At 40.8% G+C, this 22,615-nt stretch overlaps 1 protein-coding gene across 1 annotated transcript; it reads right to left on the bottom strand.

Annotated features, from left to right (window-relative positions):
- Window positions 1–15,581: 15,581 nt before the first annotated feature.
- On the bottom strand, window positions 15,582–22,195 carry prdx6 (peroxiredoxin 6). Its single transcript, XM_026158697.1, has 5 exons — window positions 21,973–22,195; window positions 19,917–20,073; window positions 18,467–18,610; window positions 16,579–16,725; window positions 15,582–15,876 (listed from the first exon to the last, which is right to left on the bottom strand). The coding sequence occupies exons 1-5, from the start codon at window positions 22,062–22,064 to the stop codon at window positions 15,751–15,753; spliced, it is 666 nt and encodes a 221-aa protein (XP_026014482.1). The 5' UTR covers window positions 22,065–22,195; the 3' UTR covers window positions 15,582–15,750.
- Between the last annotated feature and the right edge of the window lie 420 nt (window positions 22,196–22,615).

Raw genomic sequence — 22,615 nt, forward strand, 5'->3', positions numbered from 1 at the left:
TGTGTATGCACACTGCAGTTTATGGATGCAGCTTACTACCATTAGCTGATAACATCACTCCACCATCTCATCCAATCACGGTCACTTCTGGCTCCAAGAAAATACTCCCAAATAATGCTATTATGGGTGGGTAATGTCAAGGTGGTTACATTCATCTTTTATGTTCCTTTTATGGTTACATCCCAGGACACTTCGGAATGATACTGGAAAATGTAACATTAGTTGGAGTGGAATTTTCTTTTTTTTTTAAATAATTCTTAATTCTTTTATCAATTATCGTATATCAATTTATTCCAGCTGTTCATATGAAGGACACTGGCACATGTGTGTGAAGAGTAACAGGCATGTGTGTGGTCATGTGAAGCAAAATAGATCTGATTAGTGGACTGGATGGAGCGCAGCAGGGTAAGAGGGTGAGATGCAAAGACAGAGGAAAGCCAGGTTGGAATGGAAGGGTAATTGGCTAGGATGAAAAATGAGAGTCCTTGACCTTTTGTTACCTCCAGGGATTGCTGATAGCATGAGAGCCCATCCCATTGCCCCATCTCTATGCCACTCCCTCACCCATAAAGATCTTTAACTACAGGGATGGAGGACAGGAGGGATAGAGGTAAAAACAGCCGGAGAAGCTTGAGGGTGGGGGGGAGGTTCTTGGCCGTTCTGGGGTGTGGTGGTGATCTTTTATTGTGTGTGTGTGTGTGTGTGTGTGTGTGTGTGTGTGTGTGTGTGTGTGTGTGTGTGTGTGTGTGTGTACATCAGGGTCTCAGCTGTCTTTGCCTCCATTAGTCCCTAATAGGGCTGTCACTCTGGGCTTTTAACTCTGCTTGTTAGCATGGCAGACAACCAGCAAACTCGCTGCTGATGGCTTTCTGTTCACCCGCTTCCAGTTCCACAGATGTCTCCATTAGAATTCCTATCAATCCAGGTCAATGCCCTTCATGTATAAATAAGAGCGTGTATGCATTATGAGGCCTACCTGAACTCCAACACCTGGAAAGATTCTCAACAGTGCTGCTTTCTTTAGAGCAGATCAGCAACTACTTCATAATCTGATGTGCAGTACAGTTTAGCAGGAATTCCCCAGCGCCCTCAGTGTGACCTGCTGGGTCTGTGCACAGCATGGTGACAGGTGTGTCCGTTAATTAAAGCTCTGAGGTAATAACAGGGCGGCAATTGAAGCCTGGCTGTAAAGAACAGAGGCCCAGGGGATGGAGAGTTACTGGCACGAGTTTACCTGTAGACTGAAAAGTCCTCTTTGTTGAAGAATGGTGAAGTCTGGTGAACAAAAAGGTATACTGATTTTGAATTTGAAGTTTTCAGTAGAGTCAAGTTAAATTTATGCATGTTGTTTTGGAAACTGCTGCTCAAGGTCGGCCTCAAATGTCCACTCTACTTAAAAGAAGTACATTTTGCGCTTTAGGGTGTCACAGCAAGTGAAACAAGAGACATAGCCGTCAGTGTCAGGGAGCTAAGTGAGTAAATAGTTTGGGCTAGTTAGTCAGAAAAAGTGATCAAGGAAGGGTTTCAGAGAAAGGATTCAACTCAAGAGAGCAAGCAGCTGTGAGGAGGTGCAGTTTGTCCTTGTTAAACTCACAGCCATATGGCTGGCAACTGAGCTGGTTTTGGAGTTGATTTTTATGGCTGCTTTTATAACCTGGCAGGCTCACACCGCTCCAATGAGAAAGTGCCTGCCTACCTGCCAGTACACGACCATTCAGCTGATGGAGAGGAATAAACGTGAATAATGTGCTGAACTTTATTCTACATTTGGTATATTAAAAAGCACCGAGATTCTTGGTCTTGAAAAAAGATTAGTGAGGATAATTAGGAAATACTTTTAGTGGCTGCTCACATGTCCTTACCCTTTTGTCTTTGCTTTTCTTTGTTACATTACTTTGTCCCCTGCTCTATCCATCATCCATCCCTTCAGGCCCTTTACGCCTATTAAAGGCTCCCAGTGAAATGTGTCCATTTGAAATGAAAACAAACAGTGCTAATTTCAGTCCCCCCCCCCCCCCCCCCCCCCCCATTCTCTAACCTGATGGGTGTGCTACAATAGCTGTGTGTGCACTGAAGACCTCTCTGAAAGTGTCTCTGTGAAGTAGGATTGGATCACAATTTAAGTTTCACCAACCAGCAAAGAAAATATTTTACCCTCCACTTGTTCTCCGTCACATGTATCCCATTACTTGGCCATTGCAATCAGCGATAAATGCTTAACAAACAATTATGCTTGATACTAAAAACAGTGTGATTACTGCATTTTTCTTTAGATCTGCACATGCTTATCTGTGCACAGAAACAATTTTTTACTGTTACATTGCTACATGGTTTTCTTCTTTGTTAAACAGTTAAAGAAGCTCAATTAATTCTAAGAAAAACCATGGTATGGGAACCTGCCCTCAATCAGACTCACACACATGCATTATATCTGCCACGAAACTAATTGCGATTCATCTTTTCCCACAAAGTTCATTAGGTTCTGCTGCCGTTGTTGTTTGACTTGCCAAGCCTTTCCACCAAATTGCATTTCTCAGGCATTTCTTTCAGCGTTTGAACTTGAAATATGAGGGAGATCAGGTTTCTACTGAGGAGAATTAGTGAGTGCGTGTGTTTGTGTGTGTGGCTGACTGGCGGTTTCTCGTCTGCTGAGAGACTCCTGTGCGGACCAACAGATGCTCCACACACAAGCAGAGAGAACGGGTTAAGCTTTTGCACTCAAAAATCTACTTTTACTGTAGATGTTTAACGTAGCTTCTTGTTGTTCTCAGTTTGATACATCTGGTATCAAACTAAAACGGTAATGAAAGACTGCATACTTTGCCAAAGCAAACAACCCTTCTGGCTCATTTTATTATCAAGAACATTATCTGGATCTACACCAACGGTTTATGGTCTTTTCCTTTAGCTATATGCTCCTCCTCATCGAGTTATAAGATTTCCAGCTCAGTAATTTTTAAGTAATCTTGCTGACAGCCGAAAAAACAACAAATAAACTTCTGTCTTCCAATGTGCAGTGGAAAATAACTGTTGAAATAAACAACAGTTTAAAGCATCCTTTAAATTTCTCTGAAGAGACAAAAAGCTTGCAACATATGAAATCATGAAACAACTTTATCTTCATGGATTCCATCATTTGATTCTTATAGTCTGTGGGTTTTATTGAATTAATACAATTTATGGCACAAACTGTTTATCTCTAGAACTAACTATTCATTCCGTATGGCAATATTCACTAATGTTTCCACCTGCATGGAAATTCTATTCAAATTTGTGCTAAAATAATTTTGCATTATATTCAAACACACTATGTAAACAAATAACTTCACATTGATCTGAATGAGAAAGCTGAAACATTTTAGATGTGTCAGAGGTAAAAGGCCAATCCTCCACTGTACACGGTACAGTCTAAGATAAACTTTAGATCCTTCGTGAAGATATCGGTCAGAATTGATCATCAGATTTCCATCCACCAACCTGGCAGCAAAGATGCGCTTGAGATCAAAGTGAAACTCACACTGACGCACATGTTGGCTGGGGAGGTGATTCAGAAGACTGATCGTTTATCTCTGTGTTCAGGTAACCACATCTGTGGGTGCTGTATTCATGTTTACATCACGATGATAGAGTCTCAACTAACCACACTGCTTCACTCCTCTCTCTCTCTCTCTCTCTCTCTCTCTTTCATCGTGACATTGTGTTGTGGAGGACTCATGGATCACGGCCAGAAAGCAGTTCCCCCTCTCCTCCACCCTCCCCTCGCCTCCTTGCTCTCACATCAAACCTGACCTTCAGAAACTAACTGCAGGCCCACTTCAAGCTTGTGTTGCGGTTTTGGCAAATGGCAAAAAGAGGCAATGTAGGAGGGAGATGGTGATAGGAACGCAACAATTACATTGGAGGAGAAAAGATGGTTAAAAAGATTTGATTTGACATTATTCATGCAGCTATGTGGAGGCAGAGAAAAGGATAGTGGAGGGGAACTGAAAAGAAGGGTGGTACAAAGCTGAAATCTGAACTGCTGCCAAAGTATTGTAAGAGTAACTGCTCCGCCTGCAGCTGTCCTGGTAATCTTTCCCACAGCACTCCCCCCCCCCCCCCCCCCCCCAACCTCCACATCTGTCCTCATTCCTCCTCTCCTCTCCTCTGATGAGGATCCGATCACCAAAACAAAGGAGCATTCTTGGTGCTATAGGAAACCTGGCCACACACTAACATAATCTAAAAGTGGGTTTTCCAAAGAAAGAGAGAGACAAAGTTGAAACGACTCCCGAGCTGATGCACTTGTGTTTAAATGGAGGAGAAAGGAGGGGACGTTAAATGGAAAATGGCTGTGTGCCAAGTGGCAAAGTGCCCTTTCAGCTGTCTGCTTGTTTTATACCGACTCCTCCATCACAAACATTGCCGAGGACAAGCTTTGGTTTATGTGTGCGCGCGTGCAAGCGTACCTGCAATAACTTGTTCTGTTTACCACCCACTGTAAAAGGCCTTGTTTCGCAGACAGTTCAGACGTGTCTGTTTTGGACTGGGGACAGAGAGACATGTAATTTAGAGTGCAGCCTTATTTCCTGTCAAAGACTCATAAAGACAGATGATAGCACACTCGTGAACGTGTGCCTGTCACAGACCTCTTGACAAATATGCTACTATGTGTGTGTGCGTGCCTGTAAGTGCGCTGATCAGTCAAACTCCTCTCTTCCCTGCATGCATTCAAAGAAATGTATTGTCTGCTCTTATCTGTGCATCAGTGCAGAAGGAGGAGAGGAGGAGGAGCTGCAAGGGTGTAGTTAACCCTCCTCCCCCATCCCCCCATCCCTACCCTGCTTTTGAGCTGTGAGATATATTCACCTTTTAGCGCTGACAAAACAACATATAGTGCATGCTACTGAATGATGAATGTTGCTATTGATGGCGAAACTGGTGTCCTCTCAGTCTTTGAGACGACTTCAATTAACAAGGCAGAAAATTAAAGATGGAAAAGCAAAGACAAAAATATTATACATATGAATGTTTCCTTACAGAGGGGCTGAATGAGCATACAAAATGTGGACATTATATATATGACCATCATTGTCAGCAGCTCCCAAACTAGGTGACTACATATAAAATGTTTTGAAGAAATATGTTAAACCACATTCATAACAATACAAAATCGTTCACAATGAAGCCAATGTTCCCTTAAGCCAGTACTATTGACGAACGGTCTTCATAAGACCCTTCATGTTGCTCTTTTCCATATCTTGGCATTTATAAGGAAAATGTAACAACATCCAACCACAGTGTATGTAAAAGGTGAACAAAGCATCAACTTTTGGCATTCCTGATTTTTAGAGAAACTTCACAGATCCTGGTGAGTCTAAATGAGAAACTGAGGGATGCTGAATGCTAATACAATAGCAATGTGTGGATTACAAGGTAGCCAGGCTCTAAGAATACCCGGCTTTCATTTTTATTTCATGCTACATGAAATTTAAGAGGCGTTATGTTGAATTAAATAAGACATGAATCTACAAAATCTGAAGATAATCTGATTAGCAAAACAGTCACAGAAGCTATAAAAGTGAGCGGCAGGGACATTTTTTTCACAGGCGTCTATATAGTTCAAGGATCAAATAAGTTAGCCCCTTGTCTACCATTGAAATCATAATTTCTATATGGTCTGTGCATGGAATAAATATAAAATATGTATTTAGAATATGTGTTTACTAATAGTGTCAAAGAATGCTAATCCACGTAGCCTTTATCGTGGTACCGCTAGCGCAGCCTTCTGGGCAAATAATGGGGAGTTTATTCCTGTTTTGTGGTGAAAGGAGCCACTGGTTGCTTTGTCTTGCTGCTTTGTCTCTAATTCAGAAAATGTTTTATAGCCCTTGTCAGCATGGTGGACTTGCAGCCTTGCATGTCTCCTCATGCAGGATCAACAACATACACTATTAATAAGGGGAACCATTACAAGCAATGTTTCAGAGCAGAACTGAATGAATAAATGAATGCAGTTACACTGCAAGCAGGAAAATTTAAAAAAGGTTAAAAATGTCTAAAAATCTGTGAACTCATCAACATCCTCCAAATTCTTTTAAAAGTCTCCTTCATTCATTGACAGTCAGTGAATGAATATTGATTTCATTTATTATACTTGATTATACCTGAAATTGACTTGCTATTGGAAAAATATAATTACTGCATTAACGTTGTCAAGTAGAGCAACTTATATTAAGACATCCAAAAAGCACAAGTCCATAAAAAACTACTTAACCTCAGTATGAGGGTACTTGTGATTAGTTAACTTCCATAAGTGTTTAAATGTTAAGTAGTTTGAGTTGGCAAACTTGAGTCTCTCAGTACAGTATGGTAGCATTGGTATATAAAACCATTCACTCTGGTACAGTATAAGTATTGTTTCTGCTTAGTTCCCAGCAGAGTAGTAACAACAGTGAATGCAATAAAACAAAGACCTCTCTTTAAAAAGGTCTCTGTTTGCTGTTAAATCCTAGAACAGATCTGGAGGCTTTGCCCAGTATATTCTGTAAATGGTATCAAGTGGGTTTTAGCTGCTATTTTGTTAAGTTAAGATAAGAAACATGCTCAAAATTCCCCAGCATCCAGTATACCCCACTGTGCCTGATTGTCTGTGTCCTGACATGAGAAAGCCTGGCTGGGTACAGGCCAGCTGGAGCAGCGTTGAGCTCCTCTGAGAACCTGAGTTACAAAGACTCACTGTGCTGGAGTGGCACAGAAAACCTCTCCCTGGCAGCAGCTCTGAGGGTTAACCAATGCTGGGCAACACTTAAAAAGTGATTTTCTGTCTGCCTTTCACCTCCACGCTCTTTGCTCTGCTTTCTTACTGGCATCAGCTTTTCTGTCTGTCCCTGTCAATCGGTTCTCTCCGGTTCTCTTCAGGTGGATCCATTTAGCAGGTTGAATGACTCATCCCGTCTTTCTCTTTCCGTCCGTCAACTTTCTCTTTCCTTTCCTGTCTCTTTCTTTTTCATTTGTCTCTGGCTCTCTGTGTAAGTGTGATTGGTTATTTATCCAGCAGCCACTACATGTGATTAGTTTCGAAATAGCTTGCCCTTTTGTCCGTTACTCCATCAGCAGCATTGTTTTTTCAAAAAAGAGTCAGAGTGATTATCCTGCCCTGTTTTTATAAGTGTTTTATACATAATCCCTTGACAACAAGACTGTGATGTCATCACCGTGAGAATTTTAGACCAAGATCAGGCTCACTGAGCTTGAAACATGGCACTAATCCCACTGTAAGTGGCCTAAAATCCAGTCCAGGTGACAACTGAGCAGACGGAGAAAGTAAGGCTGCGGGGAAATCCCTTTCTATTTGGAGATCTGAATTCCCCACCCTCCCACCCGCTCTTCCCCGTCCTGCTGCCGTTACCTTGAACTTAAGCTGTTTACAAAAAATCCCCACCAAAAAAAACTGTCAAAGAGCCAAAGCCCTACCTGAGACAAGGTAGTACACTAGTCTGTCTTTCATTGCCATAGCTACAGAAGTTTTAATCACATTGCCGTTTTGTGGAAAAACACATGTAACCCCAAAAGTTATCTGCAACATTTAACAGGATTTCCAATTTTTCAGATATTTTTGTTTTGTCATTCAGGAGTTAAACGGAAAGCCAAAGAATGTCTTGGACTGAGCTTTGGGTGTAATCCCTTGATCCCTGCTGGTTACTGCAGTGCTCCTGTCCTAAACACGCTAATGCAAATACTACACCGTATCAAGAATAAGACTAAGACCTTTGAGAGAGCCATAAATACCCACTGGTTATTCAAATAAGTCACATTTTATTTTCTGTAATCCAAGAACAAACAGCAAATATTTGACTTTCAGTTTTTGTTCAGCATCAGATAAGCTCAGATCCTACAACAGGTGGGGACTCTCAGCTTTACTACCCTGAAGGTGAGCAAAGACCTGATCAAAGAGATGAGCAAAGGTGACCAAAGAGAAGAGTCATTTTACTGCTAATGGCATGTAGGTTTGTCAAAAGCTTAGCTCTTTTAAGTGTTAATATTTAAAGTCATTATGGTTTGACTGCTTATTTACTTTCCTGCCAAGAGTTAGATGGGAGCAGCTATCCCAGCACAGTAGTAGAGGAATCCAGTCATGTACGTTTCTTCTTCTTCTTCTTCTTCTTCTTCTTCTTCTTCTTCTTCTTCTTCTTCTTCTTCTTCTTCTTCTTCTTCTTCTTCTTCTTCCTCCAGCTGTTCCCTTTAGGGGTTGTCCTTAGTTCCCTCCTCTGTCACACCTTGAGCATCTTTAAAGTTCATTAATTGACAAATTCTAAACAATTTTATTTCTACAAAAACAACAATTTGCCACTTTTTGGAGTCTCTTGGCCAAAAACCATGCTATTCCAAATATCTTAGCTGGATGAATCGCAAACAACCAGAATAAACAAAATTGCAAGAATAAAGAAAATATATTATTAATTTTGCCCAGACTGCTGAAAATGAAGTGTTTTGCTTAAAATCTCTCGCGGATCTAAATTTGTTGTAGGTCTAGTTCCTCGTGTCAGCAGGTAATAATGTAAAACCTAATCAAGTGTTGGCTATAACACACATGTGTATATTAGTTTGCAAAGTTCACTTGGTCAGGTGACAAGTTTGTATTCAGCGGCACCCTCAGGTGAACTATACCCACATTCATATGGACTTCAGTAAAGGGCAGCTCCTGACCTGTGACCCCTATAAAGGTTTGGGGTAAGCTAGAGGGGATGAGTAGCTGACTTAGTTGACCTGTTTAGCATGTTTAGAGCTAAGGTTGACCTCAGAATCATGGCCACTGGGTCAGTCCAAGGTGTGAAGCCAATGACCCGACATCTAAGCTGTTACTCCTTTGTCTTTTTGCTTCCAGTACAGAAACCCAAGCAAGAAATCGAAGTCACACCAGCTTATTCTCCCTTCCCTGTTTCCACCTTCTCAAATCCCCGGGCCGACCTATGTAAATAAACGTGTGTACACGCGGTCGACTCACCTCTACTCCCCACCATCTCCTACTTAAATAAACATATGGGGGGAAGTGAGGGGTTAATAAGGCCAAGTTTAGGGAGAAGAAGAAGAACGGGGGGAGCGATGGAGGCATGGAAGGAGGGGTGGAAGGTGAGGGAGACCCAGGGGAGCTCATTATACTAAGTCAAAGTGCACACGCACACACACACATTCTGATGCACACCTCCAAACTTTTTTAACACACACACGGAGACTTGTTACTCTCCATGTGTAACATATGCTGGCTTAAAGCCCCATTAACACACAAGTTTTATAAGCGCACTTACTGAAAGCAGTAACCCAAAAACCTTACTGTTTGCTGGTGAGGTGAAGCCCACAAGTGACAAAATAACAGTAACTTTCAAGGATATTAAACTGAGTGTAGCAATGATCTTAGTGTTTTTTTCTCTCTCTCTCTAGAGTTTAAGATAACATTTTCTTCAGGAGCAGGCAGGTATATATGTGTTGCACTACAAATATATTTTGTTTTTTAGCTTTTCTCTGAATCTCTCCAGCTTGGCACTGTTTATTTACAAGTGCTTGTTTTATGATCATCGCTTTAATTGATAGTTAACTATGGCTCTGCACTCCCACTGTTGGATGAACATAAACAAGTGCTAAAGAAAAACACGTGTTACCCTCTCTCAGCTCTGTGTGTGTGTGCATGCACATGACCTGGGGTGTGAGAGCCAGGAAAGCCAGACTGGTTTCATTATGCTCCAAACTAGCCCATTACAGTTCAGGGAGAATCGTCCAAACCTTTAAAAAGTTTCTATGGCATTACCATCTCAACTTCAACTTTCCCCACTCTCTTCTTGTTCCTCACCTCTGCCTCCACTTTCCTCCCCCTCTCTGTCCACCACATGACACACACACAAACGTGCAAACACACACACACACACACACACACACACAAATGTGCAAACTGCCACGCACACAAGCTCACGTGCATGCAAACACACACACACACATAGAGGAACGTGGCATTCATTCTCTTTTCCCCCAGCGATAAAGTTTCACAGCCACCTTCTCTCTGCCCTCTCAGATTGACTGCCCTCTGCTTAAACATAAATAAACTGGTGGAAAAGTTTTATTTTCATCAAATATTCTTATTGCTGGAGCATTTTGGGCTCCTCACTTTCATTCCCTGTGATGTTCAATTCAGGTTTCTGCGAAAGGGCGACAACAACAGGAGGACTCGCTCTGTCAGAGCCTGGTTAGTGGTCAGTTTTTAACTAGGTCAAGGTGATTTTATCACAGTGGATTCACAGTGGTTCTCAGACTCTAACCCCCAAATAGAAATGTAACAGCTTTTATAGTTTTAGGTCTTTCTATAGTTTAATACTGATAATTAAACTTCAGGACCTGAAGTGGGAGCCCACCATCACCTCCGTCATCAAGAAAGCCCAGCAGAGGATGTACTTCCTGAGGCAGCTGAAGAAATTCAACCTGCCAACACGGACGATGATGCAGTTCTACACCGCAATCATCGAGTCCATCCTCACCTCCTCCATCACCGTGTGGTACGCTGGAGCCACTATCAGGGACAAACAGAGACTGCAGCGTGTTGTGCGCTCTGCTGAGAAGGTGATTGGCTGCAGACTCCCATCTTTGCAGGACCTGTACACCTCCAGGACACTGGGGCGTGCAGCTCGGATCTCAGCTGACCCTTCTCACCCTGGACACAGTCTGTTTGACCTGCTACCCTCAGGCAGGAGGCTCCGGTCCATTCGCACCAGAACCTCTCGCCATAAGAACAGTTTCTTCCCCTCTGCTGTTGGACACATGAACAATAACCATATGACTGTCCCCGCCACTAACACATGACCCTACGCTGTGTCACTGCATCATTCCATGTTTGGCACTGATCACCACCTGCACTCATGTATATATCTATCTACGTAGCACTTTTAATTCTTATTCTCATGTATATATCTCATGTATATCTCATGCACATATCTTTCTACGTAGCACTTTTAATTCTTATTCCTACTTTTATTTTTTCATGTCTATTTAAGTGCTATTTATGACACTATGTTTGCACTGAAGCACCGCAGCAATTTCCTAATGTTGTAAACCTGCTCAACATTTGGCAATAAACCCCCTTTCTGATTCTGATTCTGATTCTGATTCTGATAATGGTGAAATTCATAGACTCCATAAGAAGGATGGATGCTCCCACCAAGTCACCACACTAAACTTTAGAAAGATGACTGTCACCATCTTGCTAAAGTTGTTTTTTAGTTATCAGAAGAAACTTGTCTTTGGATTTGGTGCATCACAAAGATGTGCCTGCTAATCAGTGCCAAGTTACATACAGATAAATACTATGATTTCACTCACCAAAACTAACACTGACACCACACACATGGTTGAGAGAAGCAGTTTGGGGACTCCATTTAACTGAGTATAGGCCCTAATTATACAAAATTAAGCTGCAACAGAATTTAAACCTCTTCAGTTGTAATGAATGGGGGAAAATGTCAACCAAACCAAATCCATTTCTTCTACAAGGCTGGAAATATGTGTATTTGCTGCTCTAAAGTTAGGCATTTTACCACGGGAGTCCATAGGGGTTAACTCCCCTTTTTAGTTAGCCTTAAAATAACTATTGGAGGAACTACCATGTTCACCCTTCCATGTTTGCTTTATTTTTCAGGCCCAGTTGCCACCTGGTAGCCTTACCCGATTTTGCATTAAGCCAAAAAGGAGCTGAGCAAACAAACTGTGTGCTTTTGCCAACAGATTTGACATCAGTTTCTTCATCTAACTCTAACCAACAAATGAGTATGTTTCAGAAAAGTCCAAACTACTCATTTAGGAGAGAAGTAGGAGAAACTGCACTTTCAATAATTACAGTGCAGATGTCTCTGTTGCAAAGCATTTTAATGACTCAAAGAGGTCTAGCACATCTGCGTTGTATGGCAGGGCTGGTGGTCTGTGATTCTTATTGGGTTGTGTTTGATTTCTCATCTTAATGTGCCCTGCATTATGATCGTGCACACATACACATCGCACACTCTATTATATGAGCCATTTACCGTGTCGCCATGATAAAGCTCTTGGCGCTCTGCTGAAGCTGTTTTAAAGCCCAGACACCCTTAGCCATTACTCAGGTGATATGCCAGCAGCCCGTGATCAATGTGTCTCTAATAGAGAGGATGAGGGAGGGCAAAAAGCGAGAGAAAGGCAGCAATATTGATAGAGAGAGGCAAAGATAAGCACATAGAGGGATTGCACTTTTACCTTCACATTTATCACCTTCTTCATTCAGAGCAATAGCCGGCCCTGACCTGTGCTGCAGTAATAGCCTGTCTGGATGCTGTATTTACGAGGTGTCATCAAAACAATTGCATTTATCTCGGCACCCAGATCATACACTTTCATCATTATGTCTTCACCTCTGTGTATGCAGGTGTGTGTGTGTGTCATGACCCATGCTTCAGCAGGAGTGAGGAAAGCTCAGGGGTGACTGTTGACTGTGATGCGGTTAATACTTCTTAAAGTTCAGCCAAATCCTGAGGTCATCACTCATGTGTCTGACCTTCAATCTGTTCACGTAGCTTATGTCCTATCAGTAAGTCTATCTAAGTCATACTTGGGCGGTCGGTACACAGAAATGCCTTCGGGCTTTGCAGCAGTTTTCAGAATGTAAACACTGTGAATCATAAAGAGGATTGAAGAGCACTGTGATGGAAGAAGAAACAAAGTGAGGGCTTTGGCTGTGCAGTGTTATGTCTGTGCATGGGAAAGGGAAGCTGAAGAAGCGAAAACTTTGATAAGCCGGGTTGAGTGAAATGGGGGAGGTGCCATTGTGTGAGTGTGTGTTAGACTGGTTTAACGTGTGTGGGAGATGTGGAGAGCGGAGCGGGTGAGAGTGCCAGGCGATGTAGGGTGGAGAGAGAGCGGGGGCGCGTCTGGAAAGTATCAAACCTCAGCTTTGCATATGTGTGAGTGCACGTGCATATGTGGTGCGTTGTGGAGCCCCTCTGGTCTCTGGCTTGTTAACCTGCAGGTCACGGGCAGCTTCAGGTGATGAAGTCAATGCCTGGCACACAAGACGAGAATAATGAGCTCTTCCAGAAAAAGCACATGTTCGTGAATAAGAATACATACATACATACATGTGTTCGGGTGTTTTTAATGCTCTTTACATCGAAGTGCTGTTTTCACATTTAGGAAATCGTGCTTACTTGTCAACCGATTCCCCTCTTGTGGCTAAATAGCAACATACACAGCAACCAACTGGCTGTAGATTCATATGTAACCTGCAACATATTTTGACTTACAGTATGATTTTGGCATACCAGGTGCATGCATAAAGCTTATCTCCATTCTATTTAAATCACTTCTCCAGAAAACCCTCATCTGAAGCATCTGAGAGGAAAACATCTTATTTTCTGAGATGGACTGAAGGCCACTCCTTTTAGAGCAGCCTGTATTTCTTTGATCATGGGTATTGTGTGTGTGTGTGTGTGTGTGTGTGTGTGTGTGTGTGTGTGTGTGTGTGTGTGTGTGTGTGTGTGTGTGTGTGTGTGTGTGTGTGTGTGTGTGCTCATTCTACAGAAAGAAAGGGGCCAGCAGCTGGTATTGTGTGTGTTACCCCGTGAGACCTGGTTGGGGCTGGTGTTGTATTACATGTACTGGTGTTGCTGAGGCGAGGTGGGGTGAGTTGGTTCGATAGCCAAGAAGTGAGGGGTGATAGATGAACATGGTGATGCAGGGTGAGTGGTGAGGGGGTGGATACTGGCCAATTATGCCCAGACATCCAAAGCCGTTCTCATGCTCTGGCACTGGCTATTGTAGTCTGGAATTTGAGAAATCCATTTGATCAGCACGGTGTGTCTGTGTGGGTGTTATTTTGGATGGCTCCTGAGGACAAAACAGCCATCAGACAAGGAAAAGAGAGAACAGACAGAGGAGACACAGTGCAAGGCTTACCTGATGAATACACGAACCTTCAACACACATTTGAAAGCTTAGGCCACGGCCTAAGACTCAACATTTTCATCAGTAAGAATGCAGCACTACATGTTTGGAAAACTGCAAACTATATGCAATCTTTTAGAAAAAAAATGTTGTCCAGGCGATGGAAAAGAAAAAAGAACAACATTCCAGTTCACATTGTGTGGATGACAAGGGTGGAAAGGAGGAGCACTCTGAGATATTTTATCTGCCCCTGCACTATTTTGCACCTCTGCACTCAAAGGGAATCCCATCTTTTCTCTTTGACCTCAGCATTCCTCAGACTGAGAGTGAATGCAAGGTCAGAGCATGTGTGTGTATGTGTGTGAGAGACACAAGTGCTCACCTTCAGACTACTTAAGGTAATTAATTCGATCCTCAGCCATGCAGTTTTGATGGTTGAATAACCCAAAGAGAAAACCTACACCTGGGTTTAATGTCTCAGTTAAGGTCGTCCTGCTGAGATGATTTTTCTGCAGCTGAAAGTTCGAGTCTTTCATCAGTCTCTGGAAGTTTGTGATGCTTTATAGATTTACGAACACATGACTATGTGTCTTTGAAATGAATAATAAAGTGTGTGTGTGTGTGTGGGAGGGGGGGGGGGGGTTCAGCTATACAAAACTGGAATTATTCATTTCCTTTCTCTGGCTTTTCACTACACAGGGTGCATCCTGCACAGGCCACCCATCTGTTGCAGGGCTAACAGAGAGACAGCAACTCACACTTGCATTCAGATCTATGGGCAATTTAGAATCACCAGTTAACCTAACCCATTTAATTCTGTGTCTTTGGAGTATTGGAGGAAGCCAGAGTGCACAGGGACAACCCATGCAAACTCTACACAGAAATGCTCCAGCCAGATGGTGAAGTCCAACTCAGGACCTTGCTGTGAGGCAACAGTGCTAATTACGCCGTCACCACACCTCTACATGGAGTGTAGGGAGGGGCGGGTAGCTCTTTGGAAGTACTGCTAAAAACCTGAAACTCTGAAAAGTGAAGTGCCTCAATCCCACATCTTTTAATGTTACTCTTTGTGGCTGGAAATCACAAATCCATTATCTAGCAAGGTTTCTGCTTCATAATTCTAAATGTGGTGTTATGAACTAAAGTACAATCAGATAAATAGTAAAAGATTTAGCTTAATTAAAAACATATTCCAGTAGCATAATGCTCATTGGTACATTAAAGACATAATTATGCATAATCTGCAAGCTGAGGCAGCGCAACGAAAACAGAAAAGCGTGAGAAGGTTTTGAAAGTCTGCATATTATGAGAAATACAACATTACTGAAAGTAGAGCTCACCTTTACTACCAGTGTCCTCTATCATCTTTTTAATGTGTGAAAATACAAGTAGTCATTTCATTACATGTGGTACCACTCCCTATCACTGCAGTTGTTGAGAACAAGTTGGTTCTTTTGCCAATAGCTCAGAGAGGATTCCATTTAACACATACTGCCACCTACTGACAGAAAGCACTACTGCAGCAAAGGCAGCATGGTAATATTTCCATGCCAGGTTGTAGGAGGACACCTAGTGGCAAATTACACATGAGGACCTTGTTTAAAACTGTTGAAAAATTGTACAAAAAGGGAAAGGCTCAGAAAGCACAAAACAAATGTGAAAAATGTGTTTATTTGGGGATAAGTAGTTTGGGGATAAGGCATTTCTGCTTCAGTGTTGGAAATGTTGCATGACTGAAAATACAAGTCACCTAACTGGGTACGTGCACCGATTTATGTGAATTATTAACCAAAGATTTCCAGGTCAAAGAGTAATGTGATTTCAGATGTGGGTGTAGCGCAGGTATTTCTTTCCAGAAGGCACTTCTTCAGTTGTCACACCATTAGGAAACAGAGACGCAGCTTCAGCATCTGAGAGCGAGGGAATGACCATGACTTTGTCACCGGGCTGAAAAACATGTAAGGGTATTTTAGACACAGGGTATACGCCTTTACTATTTCATCATACGACATTCCCCCAATAAACCACTTTTTAGGAATAAACCTAAAATGTTAAATGAAATTTAGGAGGCAGTTAGCCGACCTTAAAAATGGTTGGTGCTTCAGACCAAGAAAAGTTTAACACAAATTTAAAACTGACCCCCCAAAAAACAAGACGTAACATGCTATTGGTGGATTTTGAGTCAGCTAGCTTGGAAAGAACCATTCTGCATTCAGCCTTAGTGCTAGGCCAATTGTCTACTCACTGCAGGCCCATATTTAATAGAACTTAAAAGCACTTTATGAGTCTTTATTAGCAAAAAGTGAATATTTCCCAACTATTTAAATCATTTCTATAAAACACTAATGTTTTATAATATGACAGACTGCTATAGTCTTAGTTGGAGAAAAATTTCAATGGAAAAAAAAAATAATAATAATAATAAAATGAACAGGCTGGGTCCCAGGACGATATTTACCAGATACTGAATGTGAGTTTTTACATTTGTCATAATGACATTATTTGCTATTTGCAGTCTAGTTCAATTATGCACACTTGGCATGGATAACTTATTAAGAGCTGCTGCTCAGTAGCTGCGCAGGTGGCGTTACATCAGTTCTTGTTCTCTGTTGATGACCTCGCTTGCTGACTGATGCCTTCACTACGTACCTTCCAGTCAACTGGTGTGGCAACCTTCTTCTGTGCAGTCAGCTGCAGAGAGTCAATAACTCTTAGCAGCTCATCAAAGTTTCTTCCTGTAGTTGCAGGGTATAGGATGGACAACTTCAGCTTCTTGTCAGGGCCGATCACAAACACCTAAAGTGGAACGAGATAACACTCCTTAACCACAACACTCTGGATATACTCTGTGTTTTAGATTTAAAAAAATTCAATATGTCCAAAAATGCTAAAACAGTAAAAAGGGTTTCCTTGCTAACTGAATTAAAATAATTAAATAACTGGCCACCTTGTTAGGTATGTCTGAAGTTCAATGAAGAAGAAAAGGGGATTTAAGTGAACATTGTTGTTTTTGCCATGTGGGCTCTCTGAGCATTTCAGAAAATGTTGAGAATGTTTAAAAAAACAAAAAAAAGAAAAACATTTTTAAAAACTGTGAGCAGTAGTTCTCTGTGTGAAAAGTGCCTTGTTGATGCCACAGGTCATCAACAATGACACACCAGTCAGGTTAGAACAGGACACTGAGGCTAGGGCTGTTCGATATAACAATATATATCGGATGACCATATAAAAACGTCTATCGTTTCATTTTACGCTATCGTTTGTTTCGTGGTGTCGCAAAATAAACTGTTTACGGCAATATTTTTTCATCATTTTGATGGCTATATTAATTTCTTAAAGTTCTCTCTTTCTCTTATATTTAATATAACCACACTACGGAAGGACAAGCGTGGTTAGCAACAACGACAGTAACAGCATCGCGTGTCCGCTTGTTTATGTTCCACATAAACCTTTCACAATAAAGCTCAAGATCCTGTTGAGACTTTTCAAAATAAACTGAATCACGTGAAAGAGCAGATTATTTACGGATGAGAATTAAAAAAAGAGCCGCCAGGTGCTAAAAAAATAAACCTTAGACTCAAACGTTAGAACAGGCTTTTCCTCGCAGCACGCTGTGTAATAATTACTCACAAAGAAAACGGCGGCCTTTACAACTTATGTCTAAAAATGTATAGTTTCATGCATCGGTTAATTAAAACACTCGACTCCAGCTACATGACGCGCAGCTGGAAACACTTCCCACAAGACAAGCTGCCTGAGATTCACAGAATTTACAGAAAATGTTACATTTTTGTGATTTATATCGTTATTAGACGATAGAATTCTTATATCGGGATATGAGATTTTGGTCATATCGCACAGCCCTAACTGAGGCTACAGTTCACACACCAAAACAGGACAACAAAAAGGAAAGACAATACTGGATCTGATAAATCTAAATTTCGGCAGTGAGATTTGGATAGTATGGTCAACTTTGACATTTGTGTCATGTCACAAATCTCAAATGATCTCAAACTGGTTTCTTGAACATGAAAATGAGTTCACTATCCACCAATGACTCATTGCTATCCACCAATGGCCCTCTCAGTCACCAGATCTCAAACCAATGAAGCACCTTCGGGATGTGGTGGAATGGGAGCGTCGCGTCATAAATGTGCAGCTGACAAATCTACAGCAACTGTGTAATGCGATCGTGTCAACACGGACCAAAAACCTCTGAGGAATGTTTCCAGCACCTTATTGAATCTGAACATTGCCCGGGACTAGCAAGGTGTGGCTAACAGAGTGGCCAGCAAGTGTACATTTCTGTTTAACTGTAAAAATCAATACTTTTTTCAAGTATTAACTACCAGGTATGGTGGGTAATTAAAACAGCAAGTATAAAGCCAAAACATTTCACAAGCATGCAAGTCAGTGCAGATCTTATTGCAAAATAAAAATATGCATCTAATTGTTGTCTGTTCTTTCACAATTATAGTGCTATTTTTTGTTTTACTTTTATTTATTGAAGAAAATAAAAAGTGAATGGGTTTCTCACACAGCGAGCCGTGAGGGGCATGCCATCTTTGTCTTTCTCATCTGGGTCCAGCATACCCATCAGGACTGACAGCTCCCTCTTGTCATCAGCGATGATGGGGAAAGGCAGGTCAGTATCAGCGTTTTTGCTAACAGCCATCACATCCTGTTCAGAGACAAGAGATACAGTCAGCTTTTAAATGGTTGTTAGTTCACATTTCATCCTCTGTTAATAATTGTGTCCCTCCTGGCAGCCATCTCTCCACTATTGCAGCACAGGTTTGATGAGTGATCACAGATCCTCGGCATGTAATCTTTAACTACTGGATAAGGAACAGCAGCATGTTTTATAAAGGCCATAAGTATATTCGCCTGTAGTACTATCATTGTTAATTTGAAGAATAAACGTGGTAGAAGTAGAAGAAGAAAAAGAATCCATAATAGTTTAACTTTCTTTGACAAACAAAATACATTAAAAATAGTTTACATTGGTAAAAAAAAGTTTAAATGATATGTAGAATTATATATTTAAGTCAAAATTAAATCTGTATTTTTATAAAGTAAAAAGGTAAAACCACAGCTGGTGACCAAAGTGCTCTACTGTATTATACTCTATTATAAATACTTAATACTCCAGATTATTTTAAGTAGAAGATTTCACAGATTTAAAGAAAAAGAAAAAGCAGCACAGCTCTGATCCACTCAGAGAAACATTTTGTAGACTATTATAAAAGTTTGGTGCTTTTTGCTTGACCAGGATCAGCTATGATTCCTTACACTCAAAGTAATGTACAAATAACAGCTGTAGTAAAGTCCACATTAAAAAAGTGTGATAACAATAATAATAATATACACTACAACAGAAACAAGAAAAACAAGAAAGAGACAATAATTAAGTAAGTAATCATTATAATAAACATTATTTCTTCCTCAGTGTATTTTACACTTAATATCATTTTCATACTTTAGTTCCAGTTGAAGGTTGTAAATTTACTTTCATATTCCTTCTTTCTTGCCATGCAAAACTATTTCATTACACCCCTTGCTGGTTTTGAAAATAACTACCATTTAGTGCTTCTGATGAGGTGCATGTTTCTATATACTATTTGCAGCACTTAACCTACTGTATGTGCTTCTTACTGGAAACTTAACTCGAGTTGGGACTTGAAGGCTAAATTACTTAATTACTCTTAGACCAGACATGTAGGAGCACTAAAGTTAAGATAAACAGGGTTTTCCTCCCAACGGAGCAGACAGAACCAGATCTTCCCAGTCCACGGACATGAGACAATTATTATCTCTGGAAATGTGAAGAAATTAAGCTTAGGATAGATTGTATAACCTGATAATACCAGGTTGAGTTTGAAAATAATGGTCAATATCTCAATAATATGTACTTTTCAGCAAGGGTGTCCTGAAGAACTTAAATTAAAAAAAAGTTCTTATACAGTTTGTGCTTGTGCATTCCTAACCTTGCTCCAGCTGTTGTGATCAGCAACACTGTCAATGGACAAGGCAATCATCTTTACGCCTCGTTTCTTGAACTCATTGCTGATGTTGGCAGCACGGGCGAGCTCAGTGGTGCATACAGGAGTGAAGTCCCTCGGGTGGGAGAACAGGATACCCCATCTGCAGGGGAAAAGAGATGTTGTTCCAACTCAACAAGGCCTCTGTTTGGAGCATCAATTAAAAGTAAAAATAAAATGTTAAAATAAAAAGTTCCGATGTGTTCGATCATCTTTATAATAGTCATCGTGTGCAATTCAAATCTTTATAGACAGGGTGTGTTACAAAAAACAAGTCACAAGTTCAAGGTAACCACAAGCTGAAGAGACTTGTAAAACAATAAGCAAGTTTTCATGCTTTCACCACCTTGTGCTTCCAACATGCTTTACAAACTGATACTGAGAAATATTCTGAAAGAAAAAGATAATTAAAGAGTAGGAGCCGAAACAAAAGAAAAAAAATAAAAAAAAAAGGAGGATGAAATAGCAGAGAAAGGGGAACAAAAGGAGGAGAGTAATTTCCAAACACAGGCTAAAGCAACAGGCATCTGTGAGTATGACAGAGAGAACAAGACTTTAAATCCACTAAGGAGTTACCTGTTGGTCTTTTTAAAGTAGCTTTGGAATCATGTGAGTTTGGGGTCTGCCATGACTTCGATGGATTTGCCCTTCAGTCTGTTGTGACCCCTCATCACATGGTTTAGAAGCATTATGATCAGCTGATTATTGGGTGACTAAACCAGTTTGGGTTTTTTGTTTGCTTCTTTGATGTTTTTGGCTAAATATCCTACGACTACCAGGCTTCAAATGAGGCTGAACAAAGTTTGTTCACCTCTTGGGATTAGAATTTGAACTGGTAGGGAAAAAAAAAAAAAATCCAAATGAGGGGGGAAAGGCACAAGGAAAAGCTTGAAACGGTTTGAACAGATGGCAGTCACCAAAACTGGGTGGTGTTCTCATGTTGATGAAAGCTGGAATTATCTGATCCAGTTATACCTTTGATAACGCAATGTGTGCCAAAACTTTAGGATAGCAGAATGACTGTTTTCATTCTTTTTTTCCCCCAAATATTCTGCTTTCTCTGGCAAAAACTGCAAGGCGTTTGATTTGTAGGGATATAAAACTGCATATAGGAGAAGCCTGAATTTTGAATGGTTTGCCATAAATCATTGCAAATTATTTTCTTGGGTATTTACAAATCAGCTAACAACTACATGTTTCAGTTTTTCCGAAGGAAAGAAAAACACCCCAGATATTTAAGTAGTGTTGAAAAGTGTTCCTGTTTAAAGCACATCGTTTCCCCCACTCTTCTCTCCTCCCCATAAAAAACGATGTGCTTTAAACAGGAACACTTTTCAACACTACTTAAATATCTGGGGTGTTTTTCAAAGGACGTTGCATCATGTTATTGGGACACCTCACAGCAAAATGTGCATTTCCACATTTCACCTCGAGCTGTGTGTGGGGGTGTGTTAAATATTATACATGCACACAGTGCTCTTTTTTTCTCTGCTCTTTTAACCAATCGAGCCTATTATTGTTGGATGTTTGAAGGATGTGTGCACTGCCAAGTTCAACAATAGGCACACAACAAGGAGTGCAATTAAACCTAAGTGGAGAACAGACTAGAGGGAAAACAAACAGCCACGCACACAACCGTTTCACATAGTTTACACCTCCAGTATCTAATGAACTGCTTCTTGTAGTCGATTTTATTGTCTAACAGTTTACCTGTTAACAGCGTGTAGTTAAGACTGTTAACTAAGTTTTTTGTTTGTGTAGTTGACAAACTACAAGTGTCTCTAAACCAATAGGTCACGCTTGTGTAACGCCGTCTATGTCAGCCGCCATAACTGGCGAGTAAGATCTGGGAAAAATCTGCTAAAGCTTTTAATCGAGAGGAATCGCGAAGGGATGGTAACTGACTGAGCACGCAATAAGCTGCACTGTTGCAGCATTATTACCAAAACCCACTTAAAACAAGTTACAGTGCGACGTCTGTATGCTGCAAGATGACACTCACGAGTTGCCCAGGAAGTCGTGAAACTTGATCCTGCCGATGCTGGTGTCGGCCTCGAAATTTGGGAATTCGTCTCCCAACAGAAGTCCAGGCATGCTCGACTCTCCTGTTCAGCTCAAACACCAGAGATAACGGACAGGAGCAAAATGCTGACCCCACTGCGCAATATGTCAATGGATCCGGATAGAGGCGGATCCATTCGGTCCAGCGTAGCTCACCGACCAACCAGAGAAGAGTCCTAAAACACGTGGGTTTTTTCCGACATCTTTCGACATTAACTATCGAAACAAACAGAGAATAACGACGCAAACGTATTAGAAAAAAATAATTAAAAACTTTTCAAAAAATAATGTGCAAAGTGTAAGAAAGATATATTGCTAATGTAAAAACGAAGACCAAAATTAATAAATTAATTCATTAAAATATGGCGAACTCGTCATAAATTTTAGGCCTTGTCAGTTTGCTATAAAAAAAATCATTTTTATAGAAAATGAATTAAACGAACGTTCTCTAAAAAATAAATAGACTTAAAAACAAAAGATAAAAAAGATTGCAAATATTAAACCGTACTAACTCAGTTTTATAGAAATCAAATACATGCAAACTTAAAACTACTCAATTTTATACATGTATTTATTCAATTATT

This window comes from Astatotilapia calliptera, chromosome 23, assembly GCF_900246225.1.
Source record: "Astatotilapia calliptera chromosome 23, fAstCal1.2, whole genome shotgun sequence".
Lineage (NCBI taxonomy): Eukaryota > Metazoa > Chordata > Actinopteri > Cichliformes > Cichlidae > Astatotilapia > Astatotilapia calliptera.

Bases quoted from the DNA above. Each gene is read 5' to 3' on its own strand.
- prdx6 (XM_026158697.1), bottom strand. From the start codon at position 22,064: ATGCCTGGACTTCTGTTGGGAGACGAATTCCCAAATTTCGAGGCCGAC. The intron at 18,611-19,916 runs GTTAGGAATGCA...GTCTCTGAACAG, and splicing joins ATCACAACAGCTGGAGCAAG to GATGTGATGGCTGTTAGCAA. The intron at 16,726-18,466 runs GTGAGAAACCCA...GTTCCACTTTAG, and splicing joins TGCCCCTCACGGCTCGCTGT to GTGTTTGTGATCGGCCCTGA.